This window comes from Monodon monoceros, unplaced genomic scaffold (genome assembly GCF_005190385.1).
Source record: "Monodon monoceros isolate NGI ecotype Baffin Bay Population unplaced genomic scaffold, NGI_Narwhal_1 Super_Scaffold_12, whole genome shotgun sequence".
In the NCBI taxonomy this organism is placed as follows: domain Eukaryota; kingdom Metazoa; phylum Chordata; class Mammalia; order Artiodactyla; family Monodontidae; genus Monodon; species Monodon monoceros.
The window spans coordinates 61,054,735-61,071,129 of NW_021703768.1; the positions used below are offsets into that span (position 1 = coordinate 61,054,735).

The 16,395-nt window shown below is 37.3% G+C and overlaps 1 protein-coding gene across 2 annotated transcripts in view; it reads left to right on the forward strand.

The window, feature by feature from the left end:
• AGGF1 (angiogenic factor with G-patch and FHA domains 1) overlaps positions 1–11,208 on the forward strand; it is a 48,511-nt gene extending 37,303 nt beyond the window's left edge. The window contains exons 10-14 of one of the 2 annotated variants that reach the window (XM_029218266.1): positions 956–1,121; positions 2,245–2,327; positions 5,433–5,560; positions 7,666–7,765; positions 9,024–11,208. In XM_029218266.1, the coding sequence (XP_029074099.1) occupies positions 956–1,121; positions 2,245–2,327; positions 5,433–5,560; positions 7,666–7,765; positions 9,024–9,224 (678 nt within the window). In that variant the 3' untranslated portion in view covers positions 9,225–11,208. Of the gene's footprint in view, positions 1–955; positions 1,122–2,244; positions 2,328–5,395; positions 5,561–7,665; positions 7,766–9,023 lie in introns of those variants that run through there. The other variant, XM_029218267.1, reaches the window with a different exon arrangement.
• Positions 11,209–16,395: the final 5,187 nt, after the last annotated feature.

Here is a 16,395-nt window from a genome sequence, read left to right on the forward strand (position 1 = left end):
TGTGTGTGTGTGTGTGTGTGTGTGTGTGTGTGTGTGTGTGTGTGTGTGTGTGTTTAAACTGTTAAAGGAAATGTTGTTAAACTGTAAACTCCTTGAAGGCAGGGGCTATGTCTATTTAGTTAACTCTTCTATCCCAACATGTAACAAAGTGCTTTAGCACATAATAAGATAATATATGGAAGGGAGGGAGGGAGGTCTTAGTCTATAAGAATCAAAAATGAGATAAAACCGAATTATCAAGAGAGGACGGAAAAAGGGAAATATGATGCACCTATCTCCTTAACACTTCATCTTTTTGATTGTGATTTTTCATTTTGGTAATAGACTGTTTGAAGTTTGAGTTGGGTATTTCTGTGATAGGATTGGGCATGGAGATGGGGAGATCAGTGGATTTTGATAATATAAAAATTAGAGGGCTTCCCTGGTGGCGCAGTGGTTAAGAATCTGCCTGCCAATGCACGGCACATGGCTTCGAGCCCTGGTCCCGGAAGATCCCACATGCCGCGGAGCAACTAAACCTGCGAGCCACAACTACTGAGCCCATGTGCCACAACTAGTGAAGCCCATGTGCTTAGAGCCTGTGCTCTGCAATAAGAGAAGCCACTGCAATGAGAAGCCTGCGCACCACAACGAAGAGTAGCCCCCGCTTGCTGCAACTAGAGAAAGCCCATGCCTGGCAACGAAGACCCAATGCAGCCAAAAATAAATAATAATAAATAAAATAAATATTAAAAAAAAATTAGAAGTTGCTCGATTCAGCTGTCATCTTCTCAACTAGTAGAATATTATGCATCACCTTCAAGTTTTGTGGAAATGTGTGTGCATATGTCTATCTCATTGAGAACAATCTCAATTTTTTTTTATAATCAGACATTACTTACAGTAGACATAAAATAAATAAAATAACCATATGTAACTCTCTTGGGTTTGGCTTTGTAATTTTTTTCTCCTTTAGCCCAAAACTAAATGTGACCCTTACGTACTTGAGCATGGAGATGAAGTGAAAATTGGAGAGACCGTGTTGTCCTTTCACATTCACCCTGGCAGTGATACCTGTGATGGCTGTGAACCAGGGCAGGTTAGAGCTCACCTTCGTCTTGATAAGAAAGATGAACCTTTTGGTATGTGAAGCATACTGTTTATGGGCATGGTAGCTTTTTAATTCACTGCGTGTTCTAAAAAAGTATCAGTACCAGCTTCATATCTAATTGATATAATACTCTATTGAGATACATTTATATTTAAGTGAATATTATCAAATGAGACTAAGAAATGACATGTATTTCAAATTTGAGACCTAGACTACTAGATTATGATTGTAGTTGGTTTTTCTGTGTAGTAATTTGTACTATTACAGCATTAGGTTACTTTATGACCAGGAATGATAATCATTAGCTCTGTTTTTGCTAATCCAGTCTATAGGCTTTTGAAGCAGGGCTGCAGTGGTAGCTAAATGTACTTCAAAGGAGTAATTGTGACATAAATAGAGATTGGTGTCCCTTTTAACATCTGTTTACTGATATAAAAAGTCATCCACAGTTAAACTCTGATGTAAAATAGTAACATAGAAAATAATAGGCCAAGGTATTAAGATTTATTGGTGGATATATTTGCTTTCCTACTTATAGTTTGTTTGATATATTATCTGTGTATATACCATTACTTTCTATAATAAATAATATTGTAAAATGTTACTATCTTGTTTAAAACCCACTCATCTAAGGCTTTAAAAATTGAAAGATCCTTTTAACTAGTAAGTAATTTTTTTCACATCATTTGTTTCCTTTAAATACCAACTATACACGTTCATTATGTATTTTTTGTTTTCTCATACTACATTATGAAAATGAGTATGGCACGTTACATAGTAACGTGAATCTTGGGTTCTATTATTTTTCTTTTGCACAAGCTTATGTTCCTTTGGAAAACTCACAATATTTCTGCATTTGGATTTCTATTACAGTAACCATATTGAAAAATTAAGATGTTCAGTGTTTCTTTCAGTATCTAAAACATTCCTATAATCTTTGAGTTTTGGTTTACTTTCCAAGTAGATTTAATTACCAAAATGCTGAAAGGACATCATCACAACCTAAGATCCTTTTATATTAATTTATTTGAACTTTTTATTAATCTGCAGATGGGATACTAGTACTATTAGTTTTTCATTATTAAATAAACAGTATTATATCAGATTTAGTGTTTTTTTTTTTTCTTTAAACCAAACTCAATTTTTCCTTTTAGTTGGTCCAACTCTAAGTAAGGAGGAAAAAGAGCTGGAAAGGAGAAAAGAATTAAAGAAAATACGAGTAAAATATGGTTTGCAGGTAAGGGAGTTAAATATTGTCACATGTGTTAAACTGTGCATCTGGTTGTGTATAAAACTGCCTGTAGATAAGCATAGTCCATTTTTATATATAAAAAGAGAGCTATTTAGAATGATTCTGAGATTTATGTAGTTCCTGTTAGTTTTTTACTGTTTACCTCAACAACTGTTGAGGTTGGAGTAGGAAAGTGATGATAATACCCTATATTGGAATAGCCATTTCTGGTTTTTAAAAAACTTGCATTAAAATGATACCCTCGAAAAACACAGTTGGAGGACTAATACTGCCTGATTTCAAGACTTATTGTAAACTACAGCAATAAAGACAGTATAGTACTGGCAAAAAGATAAATATGTTGATGGAACAGAATAATGAGTCCAGAAATAGACCCATATAGATAGATAGATACATAGATAAATGTGTATATGTGTGTGTGTGTGTATGATTTTCAACAAAGGCATGAAGGCAATTTGGTGGAAAGAGAATGGTCTTTTTTCAACAGTCAGTGCTGGAACAATTAGATAGCCACATACAACAACAACAACCTTGATCCCCACCTCATAACATATAAAAATGAACTCAAAATGGACTATACATATAAATTTAAACTTCTAGAAGCAAACCTTAAAAAGAAAGTCAAAGATTTTTTAAGGTATCTAACACTAAAAGCACTATCCATAAAAGCACAAATTGTACTTCCTCCAAAACTTCTGTTCTTCCAAAGACACGATTAAGAGAATGAAAAGATAAGCCACAGACTGGGAAAAATATTCGCAAATCATATATCTGATAAAAGTCATGTATCTTATACCTAGAGTATATAAAGAACTCTGAAAACTCAATAAAGGAAAACAACTTAATTTAAAAATAAGCAAAAGATTTGAATAGACACTTCACCAAAGCAGGTGGCAAATACACACATGAAAAGATGTTCAGTATTATTAGTCATTGGGGAATTGCAATTTAAAACCAATTAAAAAGACTGACCATACTAAGTGTTGGTGGGGCATGTGGAGGAACAGGAACTCTCATACACTGCTGGTAAAAATATAAATGGTGTGATTGCTTTGGAGAAGAGTTTAGTACTTTGTCAAAAAGTTAAATGTACACCTACTGTATTATTCACCATTCTACTTCAAAGTATTTCATTTCTATCCAAGAGAAATGAAAGCATATGTTCATACAAAAACTAGTGAGCAAATGGTCACAGCAGCTTTTTTTCTAAAAGCCAAAAACTGGAAAAAACTCATCTGTCCATCATTAATGGATAAACAAACTATGTTAAATCTATATGGTCAAACACTTTAGCAATAAAAAAGCATAAGCTATTGATACAGATTACAACATGGATGAATCTCAAAATGATTGTGCTGAGTGAAAGAGCCAGACAAAAAGAGTACAGTTGACCGTTGAAAAACCCGGGGATTAAGTATGCTGACTCTCACCTTGGTTGAAAAATCTGCATATAGCTGGTACTCAGCCCTCTATGTCCACAGTTCCTGTATACCTGGGGTTCTGCATCCACAGATTCAACCAATTGCAGATCGTGTAGTACTGTAGTATTTAGCACTGAAAAAAAATCTATGTATAAGTGGATCCACGAAGTTCAAACCTATGTTGTTCAAAGATCAACTCAACATGCTATATACTTCGATTCTATAAAATTCTAGGAAAGCAAACCTAATGTATCATGGCAGAAAGATCAGTGGTTGCCTGGCTACAGGAGAAGATGCACAGGGAGAGGGGCTGGAGGAATAGATTACAAAGAAGGACGAGGATACTTTTGTGGGAGATGAATATGTTTATTATCTTAATTGTGATGGTTTCATAAGTTTATATGAACCTCAAAAGTAACTGTACACTTTATGTGTAATTTACTGTATGTTAATTATACCTCAGTAAGGCAGTTTTAAAAAATTACCATTTAATCCTATAAGTAGACCAGAAAACTAATTAATATTGCCATTTTACATTAGAGAGACTAGAGCTGGGCACCTACCTACTAAACGACAGAGCTAGATATAGGATCTAGGTCTTAAGTGAATTTGTCCAGTGTTTTTTACACTTTATGAACAAGTCAGATAACAAATAACATATTTTTATGCAGAATTGTATTTTTTGTTACTGTTGTACTAAGGGAGAGAAATCATAATAGAAAAAAATGTTAAGAGGTTAATTTGGGAGGAAAATAGAAGATATATAAAGAGAGAATAAAATGTTTTTTCAAAAATTTTAGCTTAATTTCTACATCATTTTCTGGGGGGAATACCCATTAGGGTTGGTGGTCTGTATTTTTCTGTTTTGAAAGCAAAATTAAGTAAAAACTTCTGTGGTACTTTACTTGCATTGCTCTAGCAGTCTGTAGCATCTTTTTGGATGAATGTTGTACTTTTTATGTAAAGATTAGCAAATAGTAACAAAGGGGAAGAGGAGCCTTTGAAACCCCAAGCTGAATTGCCTGTCTCTTCTGTGCCACTGCCATATCTTGTGTATACCTTAATTGTCGAACCAGTCATACTGTAACATGCTGAAGACTGTGTGTGTCTGCACTTTAGGATTATAAATTTCTTTGCATTCTGTCACCTAGCATAGGGCATAACTTACTCTTTACTTAGAAAATATTTGTGGAGTGATGGATTAATCATATAATGAAGCTGTATTGAAGCAAAAAGCTATTGCCAGGGTAAAAGAGCATTTATTTCCTTTTATCTATTTTTTAAAGACTTTCTACATTTTTCCCTTCTAAGGAACAGTATCAAAATATTTTAGGTCCTTTGGAACTTTCAGTTCCTTAGAGAAAAGGAGAAGTAGATTTTTTTCCCCAGCCCCAGGGGTTCTCCATATTTTTTTGAATACTGGTAGTTCATATGAGAATATGAGTACACAGCATTGATTCAAAATATACTGTATTTTCACTATATTAAAGGGGATAGAATAGAAATATTCAATAATGTAATTGTCTTAATTTGTATATCTTAATTTATATCATGGCTTATTTAATGGAGACCACATTGAACCATATTTGCTAAGCAAGGCAAATATACAGACATTATATTTTTATTTATCAGTTTTGTTTTCCTCAATGAATATTTCATGTTTATGAAGAATACAGACTACGAAGATGAAAAGGCTTTGAAGAATCCAAAATATAAAGATAGAGCTGGAAAACGTAGGGAGCAGATTGGAAGTGAAGGAACTTTCCAAAGAGATGATGCTCCTGCATCTGTTCATTCGTAAGTATTAAATTTTAATTGCTTGAAACAGTCTTTGTACCATAATCAGATTCATAGGGTGATGTGATTTATAGGGCTATATAATCTGATAGGTAGCCTTTTAAAGGAATAATACAGATCAAGATGGAAACTCTACATCTGTTTACATTTTCCTCTAATATTGGTATTGCGTTATTCCCTAGAAAATTACTGATCATATATGTAAGTATACATACAGATTTATCACATACAAACTTAAACACACATATATATGCATAGCTAACATTGTAGCCACACAAATGAGTGACCATACTTTTATATATTAGATATTTAGGAGGCTGGGCTAGTAAGAAATTGGTATGGACTGATACTTTTAATAGTTATTTCAGAACTCAACTGCTTCTGTTCTTGACCCTGAAATACTATTTTTCTTACTGTTTTTTTTTTTGCGGGGGCGGGGCTGCGTCACGTCTTAGCTGTGGCACGCGGGATCTTAGTTGTGACACGTGGGATCTTTCTTGTGGGGTGCGGGCTTCTTTCTAGTTGTGGCGCCTGGGCTTAATTGCCCCGTAGCATGTGGGATCTTAGTTCCCCGACCAGGGATGGAACCCGCATCCCCTGCATTGGAAGGCGGATTCTTAACCACTGGACCACCAGGGTAGTCCCTTACTTTTTTTTTTTTTTGCGGTACGCAGGCCTCTCATTGTTGTGGCCTCTCCCGTTGCGGAGCACAGGCTCCGGACACGCAGGCTCAGCGGCCATGGCTCATGGGCCCAGCCGCTCCGCAGCATGTGGGATCTTCCTGGACTGGGGCACGAACCCGTGTCCCCTGCATCGGCAGGCGGACTCTCAACCACTGCGCCACCAGGGAAGCCCCCTTACTTATTTTTGATTCAGTTCGTTTCTCTTGGTAAACTAGCATTGATAAACATGAAAAATGTAATTTTGAAGCCTACAAAACCATTATATTTCTGCATTTAATCATATATTAGCTACATTTTGTTTCTCAGAATATAAATTCTAAGTTTAGTTAACATTTAAATCTTTCATGTAGAACTAACAATTACTAAATTTTGACTTATTGTCATTTTATTGATTCTAAGATATATTACTTGGATAGAATTTTACAGTTACATGTGACAGCAGTTTTTTCTTGATGGTACATAGACTAACAGTGCATCTTAGAATTTATGGAGTCACATTTTATGAGGTATAGCATTTTAAATTAGATATGCTAAGCAACATGACAAATATATTTTAAGGTTTAATATTTTTGAAATAATTGCTGGAGAATATGAAGATTGCATTACAGTTAAATTAGAAGACAGAAATGAAAAATGAAATCCATTGGTCTGACATTGCTTGGGTTATTGTTATTGAAGAGCTAATTTACATATTTTGTAGAACTGAAAAGACAATGTAATAGAACATAAAATTAAAATACCCTTAAATTAGCAGACCATAAAATCATAAAACAAAATGCAAATAGTTAATGAGAGGTTTAGTTTTGTTTTAACTTTTTTCGTTGATGTTAAATTCACAAATGTAAGTATCAATATCAGTGATACATCATAAGATTAACACATTGCAGAATACATGTCCTGGTCAAGAAATAGAAAATTATCAGTAACCGCAGAAACCTACCCTCCTAGTGTCCCCTCCTAATCACTATTCCTCTCTCCTCCCGAAAGGTAACTATTCTACTGACTTCACCAGCATCAGATTAATTTCACTTATTTTTTAACTTTAAATAAATGGAATAATTTAGTACTTATTTTGTGTCTATATTCTTTTTGTTCAGCATTACTTTGTTATGTTCGGTACGTTTTATTTTCATTGCCATATAATATTCTCTTGTATGAATATGCCACAGTTTATCCACTTTACCACTGATGGACATCTGGATTGTTTCTGATTTGTGGTTATTGTTAGATTTGACTGCAAAACATTCCCTTTTCTGTTAAGTAGTATATGTAGGAGTAGAATTTGTGTATCTTCAACTTTATTAGGTAATGCCCAATAGTTTCTAAAGTAGTTGTACCAGTTATTTTTAATTCATGAATTTATTATAAATGTGACTTAAATGGTCTTTTAGAAGTCAACTCTCATCTTACTTTTCTCTAAAGTGAAATTACTGATAGCAATAAAGGTCGGAAGATGTTGGAAAAGATGGGTTGGAAAAAAGGAGAGGGCCTAGGGAAGGACGGTGGAGGAATGAAAACTCCGGTAAGACTTGAGATTTCTTTCATTCTTTATTCTTGTAATGGATATATTTACTGTACTTACTATATGCCAGGTGTTGCCTTAAGTGCTAGGAGTATTGTAGCAAGCAAAAAGAGACATAATTACTACCTTTGTGGCAATCACAGTTACCAAATATATGTGTTTATGATGTGTTTTGTTTTGTTTTTAAAGTTCTTAGGAAGGCTCTTAGAGTTTTTTCCTTCATCAGACTAGGATAGTGAATGTTATTTCCTGAGCCAGAAGTTCTTCTGTGTCTTTTAGTTATTTTTAATGACTTCTTTACTGTGCCTTGTCCTAACATGCAAGAGCAATCACAGTGTTACTTTACGAACAGGCAGACTCTGTACTAGCTGGAGAATCTGTTTTAGGTTCAAGATTCAGAGCATGTAACAAGCAATAGAGAGAATCATGTCTGGAAAACAATACAGTGGTTTAATTCTATAGTCCCATGGTTCATCAGAGGTTCAGATTCTCTTTCACAAAAACCTTACAAAATAGTAATATGATCAAAGAACTTTCTTGATAATTAGTTGGTACCTGAAGAAATAATGGGTGCATCAGTGTGAGTTTAATGTAAATTTTCTCATTTCATTGAGGTACAGTGGGATGAACATGGGTTTAGTAGTCAGGTTAGAATATGTGTTCTATTACTAGCTGTGCGACTTAGGGCAAGTTTGGATTTCAGTTTTCATATGTAAAAATGGGGATAATGAGAACTCTTTCAGGGATGTCTGAACATAAAGCCCCTAGAAAGGTGCCTGAAATATATTAGGCACTCAGTAACTGGTGGCTTGCAATGGTTCTCAAAATAATGCGAAGTCCTCCCCTCCCTTTATGAAAATAAACAAGTTCTCTTTTTATGACTCTTAATGTTTAACTTACCTGTTCACTTACTTAGGTGAGGCTTGGACTGTAGGTTTAAATACATCCATTGCTTTTACTTCTCGTTAGAGTAGATGACAGATTGATTCTGCAGCATCTCAGTGAAATTTGGTGATTGCTATTTAAGGAGCATTCTGTTTTCTATAGAGTCAACTGTACTTATTGACAAGCAAGACAATGTATAATCATGTATAATCATGTATTTATTCCTGTATGTATTTGATGCATTTGACAGTTTTTTCTTAGGTATCAATATTTTCTAATTCAAAGAATTATAGTTAAAGTACCAAATTGGATACAGCAGATTTCAGTGTGTTTAGATACTACAGTAAGTTCTCTTCTTAACTTTTGGTAACAGATCCAGCTTCAACTTCGGCGAACACATGCAGGCTTGGGAACAGGCAAGCCATCTTCAATTGAAGATGTTCACCTTCTCCAAAACAAGAGCAAAAAGAACTGGGAGAAAGCACGAGAGAGGTTTGCTGAAAACTTCCCCGAAACTAAATCTCAGAAAGATGCACCAGGGACTGTGCCTTGGGTCAAAGGGACTGTAGAGTGAAGGTCAGTCATAGAACACAAAAGCTTTTTTATAGAATTTGGAAACTCTTGTTTAATTGCAGAAATTTTCTCTCCAAAAGAGTCAGTGGCATGAGGGAACCGTGTCACAATTTACCCCCTCTTGATTCAGAAATGTGTAATAAAGTGTGGTTTGCAGTTTTGTTTTTTTTTTTTTTTTTTCGGTATGCGGGCCTCTCACTGTTGTGGCCTCTCCCGTTGCGGAGCACAGGCTCTGGATATGCAGGCTCAGCGGCCATGGCTCACGGGCCCAGCCGCTCTGCCGCATGTGGGACCCTCCCAGACCGGGGCACGAACCCGCATCCCCTGCATTAGCAGGCGGACTCTCAACCACTGCGCCACCAGGGAAGCCCTGGTTTGCAGTTTTTAAAAAACATTTTTAAAAACTAATAAATAGTGACTGAATCAAGTTATGCTATGAGTGGACTAAAGTTCACAGGGCACAGATGAGCTTATCAAGCTTTGTTACTTTATTTTGTCATTTGCAAGACCCATATAAGCAACTAGCCATATAAGCAAAATTCATGTAACCACTAACTTAAATGTACATTTGTCCTTGTCTCCTTATATTCTCCATTATTGTATGATGCATAACAAAAGAAACATCGAAAGTTTATAAAAACAATTCTGACTATATACATCCTTGTTTATGCCCTTTAGGACCTAGGTAGAAAATGTTGAGAAAACATGGGTGGTGGTGTATAAATGTTATTATATTTGAAATAACCCAAGTAATATTGAAGAACTAATGAACAGCTGACATGTTGTAGAAAATCAGTCTCATTGTTTTCTTCTGTGAAGAATCTGTTGATTTGTACTATATATTAAGCACTTACCTTTGGTTTGTTTCATAGCTGAAATATTTAGATATGAACAGTTGAGTACAGTATTGAAATATTCAGTGTGCTGGCATTTGTAGTTTTGATAAATCCCATTGCTGGCAATGGAGTTGTGCCAGAAAAATCTGATTTCTACTGCAGAAGGGTTACCTAGCCAAGGCCTCAAACTCAAGATACTTATTGAAAACGTCTTCAAATGCAATAAAAAACATCAAAAAGAATGATTCATTGAACCAATAATTTAAACATACTGGTCTGCTTTGAACTCATGACCAGCCAGAATTTTCCTCTGTAAATTGGCAGCACAGTAATGAAAGGATACCCTCAGATTTTCGGAGACTGCAGTGCAGCTTTCTGAGTGCAGGTGTCACCGCTCTGCCCGTTAACACTGTTCTTTTCCTTTCTGTTCAACTTTTCTCTCAGCTTTTTGCTGGGAAATCAATGCTGGAACTGATCTTTTCTCATAATGAATATAAGCTATATAGCTCCTTCATCTACTATAAAGAAATGTCTTCAAGATATAGAAATAGGAAAGGAAAATTCTGGAAAAAAGTATGCAGTAGGGAAGATAATTCAGAAAGAAAGCTACCTGTTGGAGTTTCTAGTCTTAATGTACAGGGTACTTAGGAAGAAAGGGGGGTGTGGAAAGAAAAATAAATATATTACTAAAGATGAGACATATGACCAAACAATTGTCAAGTTATTAAAGGCCTAAGATGGGAAAAACAGAGGTCCTATAATTCTAAAAATCTAGATTAAGTATTTTTCTGTATCCTTTTTGGCCACCTACATACCCTAACACATACACATATATGTACATTAGACTTGGAGGCACTAGGAGTGTCCTGCATTATTTTCTCTAAAGTAGAAAAATTACTCATCTAAATGTGGTTCTGGTGCCGGTGCCCTACATATAGGTAACAATATAGGACCCTCAGAGTAAACTTGCTTCTGGTAAATCTCAACTCATTTGGTTAGTATACAACTGTCTATGTAATATTTCCCATTTTTATTATTAGATTGTGGAAAACTTTTTCATTGCTTTCTTTTGTTAAGAAAATGGAAACTTGAAAATGGTGATAAAAATTGAAATATATGTGATATTTGCTTTATTAAAACCCTTTGCAGATCTAAAGTCTCAGGGCTATACTATATACTGGTTAAAGCACTGAATAATGTCTGGTTCTATTTCTACCTGTGAAATGAGAATATTTAACTCACATGTTTGTCTTGAATAGAAAATGGGAAAATGTATGTAAAAGCACTTTGTAAATTGTAAAAGTAGTACAAATGTGAGCTTCTGTTTGTTTAGAAGCATAAATATGGATTATGTACAATTTGAATTACACATAAAGTTGTTTTGCGTCTAATAGTTAAAACTATAGTTTATTCATGCAGTATAAATTTATTAACTTAATAGCCTTTAAGTGTTTAAGTGGAGCTACAAGTTGCTGAATTTTGAGAAATCTAACGTATTTTGCCAGAACATGAGAAGCTGGCAAAATTGAGAACAGAAGAAACCATCACCATTACAGTAAAATAACAGAAATTGTTTTCTAGAATTAAATAGCCAGGAAGCACCTTTTCTCATAAAGGGGGGGATTTTTTTCTGTCTGTTTTTAAAAGTTTTTACTTCTGATGTTTCACTTACTCTAGTTGTGAACTTATGAAAAGTTATGGTTCACCCAATTCAAACACCTTCCAACTTTTCATGTAAAAGATTATTTCTTAATTTGGCACATTTTCAAAAGGCAGGCAAAAGAAATAGAAATTTCCAACAAGGAGAGATTGTATACAAAGGCCTTCCTTAACGAGTTGCAGGAAAGAGGGGTGTGCTTGGCAGGGAGCCAGAAAGGCGTTTCTAGACCTAGCATCTAAAGATGTTCTCAGGAACAGCTGAAAGTATTTCCCCATTGTGTTGTTCTAAGTGTGCTTCTTATTTTTGTAGGGCATCACTTATATCTCTGCCTTGAATCTTTGGTCTAAAACATTTCCTTTTACTTCTTCAGGCTTTAAAGTGGAAATACATTTGGATTCTTTAAAATGAGTCACTGTTTACGTGTGTGTCTGTGTATCAGGGCCCAGGCTTTCTCTTTGCCTTTCTGCTTTACTCTTCTTAGTGCTGGCTTATGGCATTGTAGTTGCAAAATGACTTTTGGAACCTCAGTCATCATAGTCATGTCCAAAACAGAAGAAAGGGGAAAGAGCAGTCAGTATTCCTGTTAGTTCTCTTTTATCAGGAAAGCAAAAGCTTACTCAGAAACTCTCACAACAGACTTCTACTTAGGGTTATTAGCCAGAGCCTGATAACATTACTGCCCATAGCTGCAAGGGAAGTTGAAAAGGTAGGCCAACAGGATGGTCTCACTTGCCTTAAGCCAATCCTGAACTATCACCTAGGGCAGAACATGTTGCTTGTTGGAACAAAATCAGGTTCAGTGAGCAAGGCAGAGGGGAACAATGGCTACTGAATGGGCAGGTAACTGTCTGCCAGATAACCCAGCTATCCATTAGTGGTGACTTGGGGTGTTGGTTAAATTGTGATGCAGGCCTACTATGTAATACTTTGTAGCCATTCAGATGAGTAAGATAGAACTGTCTATACCATGATAGAGAAGAATATTCTTATTACATTGCTGATTTAAAAAAGCAGATTGGGGCTTCCCTGGTGGTGCAGTGGTTAAGAATCTGCCTGCCAATGCAGGGGTCACGGGTTCAAGCCCTGGTCTGGGAAGATCCCACATGCCGTGGAGCAACTAAGCCCGTGTGCCACAACTGCTGAGCCTGCGTGCCACATCTACTGAAGCCTGCGTGCCTAGAGCCCGTGCTCCGCAACAAGACAAGCCACCGCAGTGAGAAGCCCAAGGAGTGAGCAGATTTTTGCTTTTTATCATTTCTATATTTGAACTTTAAAGCAGTAAAAGTGTGTAGTTAACTATGTGTATTCATAGACATTTATCATAAGTAGAAATACAACACCAGGAAGAGTGGAGAGGCATTCAGGGCTCAAGCCCAGGTATCTTCCTCACACTCATATGCCCAATTTCATTTACCAGCTATACTCCCATGGCTTCCAGGTTGTCTTAGCAAGACACATATCCAACTCAAAGTCACCTTAAATGTAGCTTATCTAAGACTGAACCCAGAGTCTTCTCCAAACCCTGTCTCTTCCAGTTTACTCTCAGGTAGCAGCACCATCTGCCCAGTTATGCAAGCCAAAACCTAGGAGTCGGTCTCTATTTCACTACCACACCCTCTCTCCTCTTTCCTCTGGCTTCCAATATAGTGAATCAATTCACTGTCACTACTTGCCTGGATTATTCTACTGGCTTCCTAACTGGTCTTCCTGCAGCCACTCCTTCCCTCTAGTCCATCCTCCACACTGCAGACACAGTGTCTTCAAAACTCCTATTTCATCATCTCCTGTTTAAATCGTCCTCATGGCTTTCCATTACTCTGAGGACAGAAAACAAAATCCTAGCCCATAAGTCCCCACCTGGTCTAACCACTGCCAGCCTTTCCTGTCCTGTCTCATATTACCCTCCCACTCGTTCTCTGGGCTCCAGCACTCTGGCCTTTTTTTCAGTTCGTCAGACATGCCATATCCTCTCTCATCCCAGGGCTGCCTATATTTTGTTATGTCTGGAATGCTCTTCCTCTACCCTTTTACCTAGTTAACTGACATATTCTTTAGATCTCTGCTAATTGATTCTTCTTCAGGGATGGCTCCCTTGTCTCTCTAATTGTCTTTGGTACATGTTCTTGAAAATCCATATTTGTTTCATTTAGACTACTTATTTGGGTTCACAGCTAAATAGTGTGATTTGTATATTTGTCCGTGTAAGCAAGATTTTGTTTTTTCTTGCAACTGCGTTCCTGGCGCCTAGCACCATACACTTACACTCATAGAAGAGGAAGGGCAAGATGGGTTTGGGGAACCACAAGTGGCTTGATATGGATGGAGTTTTATGTGACTGAGGAAATGGAAGGAACTGAAGCTACAAGAGGATGTAAAGCAATGGCTTTCGAGCCATTTTGATCATGATCCACATTAAGAAATACAATTTATATCACAGCTCAGAATGTGAGAGTGTGTGTGTGCGTATATAACAGGTTTTATATACCAATACTTAGCCATTAGTTCATGTAATGCACTTTTATTTTTGTTTTCCAAATCAGATTCCAGCCACTAAAGTGATTTCATAATTCACTAATGGGCTGTGCCCTACAGTTAGAAAAAGACTCATCTAAACTTGGTTTTCAAACTGTTTGACAGAACCTGTGGCATTGCCTTAGGAGCTACAGGGGTGCGTGTGTGAGTGTGTGTGCGTGTGTGTGTGTGTGTGTTTGTGTGTGTGTGTGTGTGTGTGTGACAGGGGTGGGAAGGGGTTGGGATGCCAAACTGGTGACTCCAGTTCTCATGCCATTAACAGAATAGGTCTACACTGATCTGGTTTACAATTCAAGATTCCAAATAGATTTCAAATGAAGAAAGAGTTTCACTGATTAAAGAAGAGGAGGTTGGTGTAGGGAGGAGAACTGAGCCACTTATGTACAGTTGCTCTCACATAATGTGTTAAGAAATTTGGTTCTTTTCTCTTTGCAAATGAGGAATTTCTGAAGGATTTTAAGCCCGGAAGGGCCCTCATTAGATTGCTTTATAGCAAAATAACTGGCTGATTGAAGAGAGGCAGAGTGGAGGCTAGCAGACCTCCTTGAGGGCTTGTTCTATCAAATATTTATTATTGAGCATGCAGCAGGGGCTGGGTAGACCTGTGAAGGCAGAGAACTTGTTTGTCTTAGTCACTGCTGGGTCTTCAGTACCTGCCACAGGATTGGATGCTTAGGAGGTGTTCATTAAGCATTTGTTAATAGGATGGATGGAACACACATTTGTGGTATGTTAGGTACTGTTCTAAGTAAGCACTTAACATATATTATCTTCTTTGTTTCTGCCAGTATTTTATGAATTAGAAAGCTGAGACTTAGGTGTTTATTTTGCTCAAGGCCAAAAAGTCTGTGTGATAGAGTGGTAGAGCTGGGGTTTAAGTTTTGATTCTTTTCATCCCAGTGGGATGGTTAAGAGCACTGGCTGAAGAGTCTGACTGACCTGGGTTCAAATCACAGCTCCACCACTCCTCAGCTGAGTGACATTTAAAAATTTATTTAAACCTCTAGTTTAATGTCTTCATGGGGTTGTTGGGAAGTTTAAATGAGAGAAGGCCTGTGTGGCACTGAGCACAGTGTCCAGTGCATAATAAGCCCTCAAATATTAGTGACTGTTAGTGTTATTATGCTGTGCTATCAATACCAAGGGCGCGGGACTTCCCTGGTGGCGCAGTGGTTAAGAATCCGCCTGCCAATGTAGAGGACACAGGTTCGAGCCCTGGTCTGGGGAGATTCCACATGCCACGGTGCAACTAAGCCTGTGTGCCACAACTACTGAGCCTGAGCTCTAGAGCCCACGAGCCACAACTACTGAGCCCATGCGCCACCGCTACTGAAGCCTGTGTGCCTAGAGCCTGTGCTCCGCAACAAGAGAAGCCACCACAATGAAGAGTAGCCCTTGCTCACCGCAACTAGAGAAAGCCTGTGCACAGCAACGAAGACCCAACGCAGCCAAAGATAAATAAATTTATTAAAAAGAAAAAAAATACCAAGGGCACGGTTGGGAGTAGACTTCTGGAGCAGAGATGGTGGTTATTAGTAGAAGTCAGGGAGGATGACGGATGAGGCGAGTAAGTGGATGGGTCGACTTCATTCCCTGAGGTGATGATACGTGGACAAGACTGCATCAGGAGCTGGGTTTCTTAATGAATATTGGAGAATGAACAGGAGACCGGTAGATGATAGACGGTGAGAAAGGGTAGAAGGTATCATGGGTGACCCTTTGAGGTCATCCTCAAAGAAGGGGTGGATTTTGCATGACTTTGGAAATGAAGCCATTGGAGAAAATGATAGGGAGGTCTCGCAGGTCACCCTGGCTCTCAGTACCCTGTGGGAGCAGGGAAGCTACAGGGAGAACTCGAACAACTAGATTTCAGTTACTTTTATATAAGAATAAAAGTTCAGCAGCAATGCATTCCTTCAGCAGGTGGCCTTAATATAGGCCAGGCACTATTCTCGGCACTTGGGATACAGCAGTAAACAAATTGGGCAAGACTTGCTGCAGTCTTGGAGCTTACATTTATTTTTAGATACTATTTGGTAGAATGCAAAGGCCAAGTAGTCACATGAAGGTCTTGATAGTTTCAAAAAAAGTATTAATCCAAAATGGTTTCTGTTCACTTCAAAGGTTTTTCAAAAGCCGAAGTT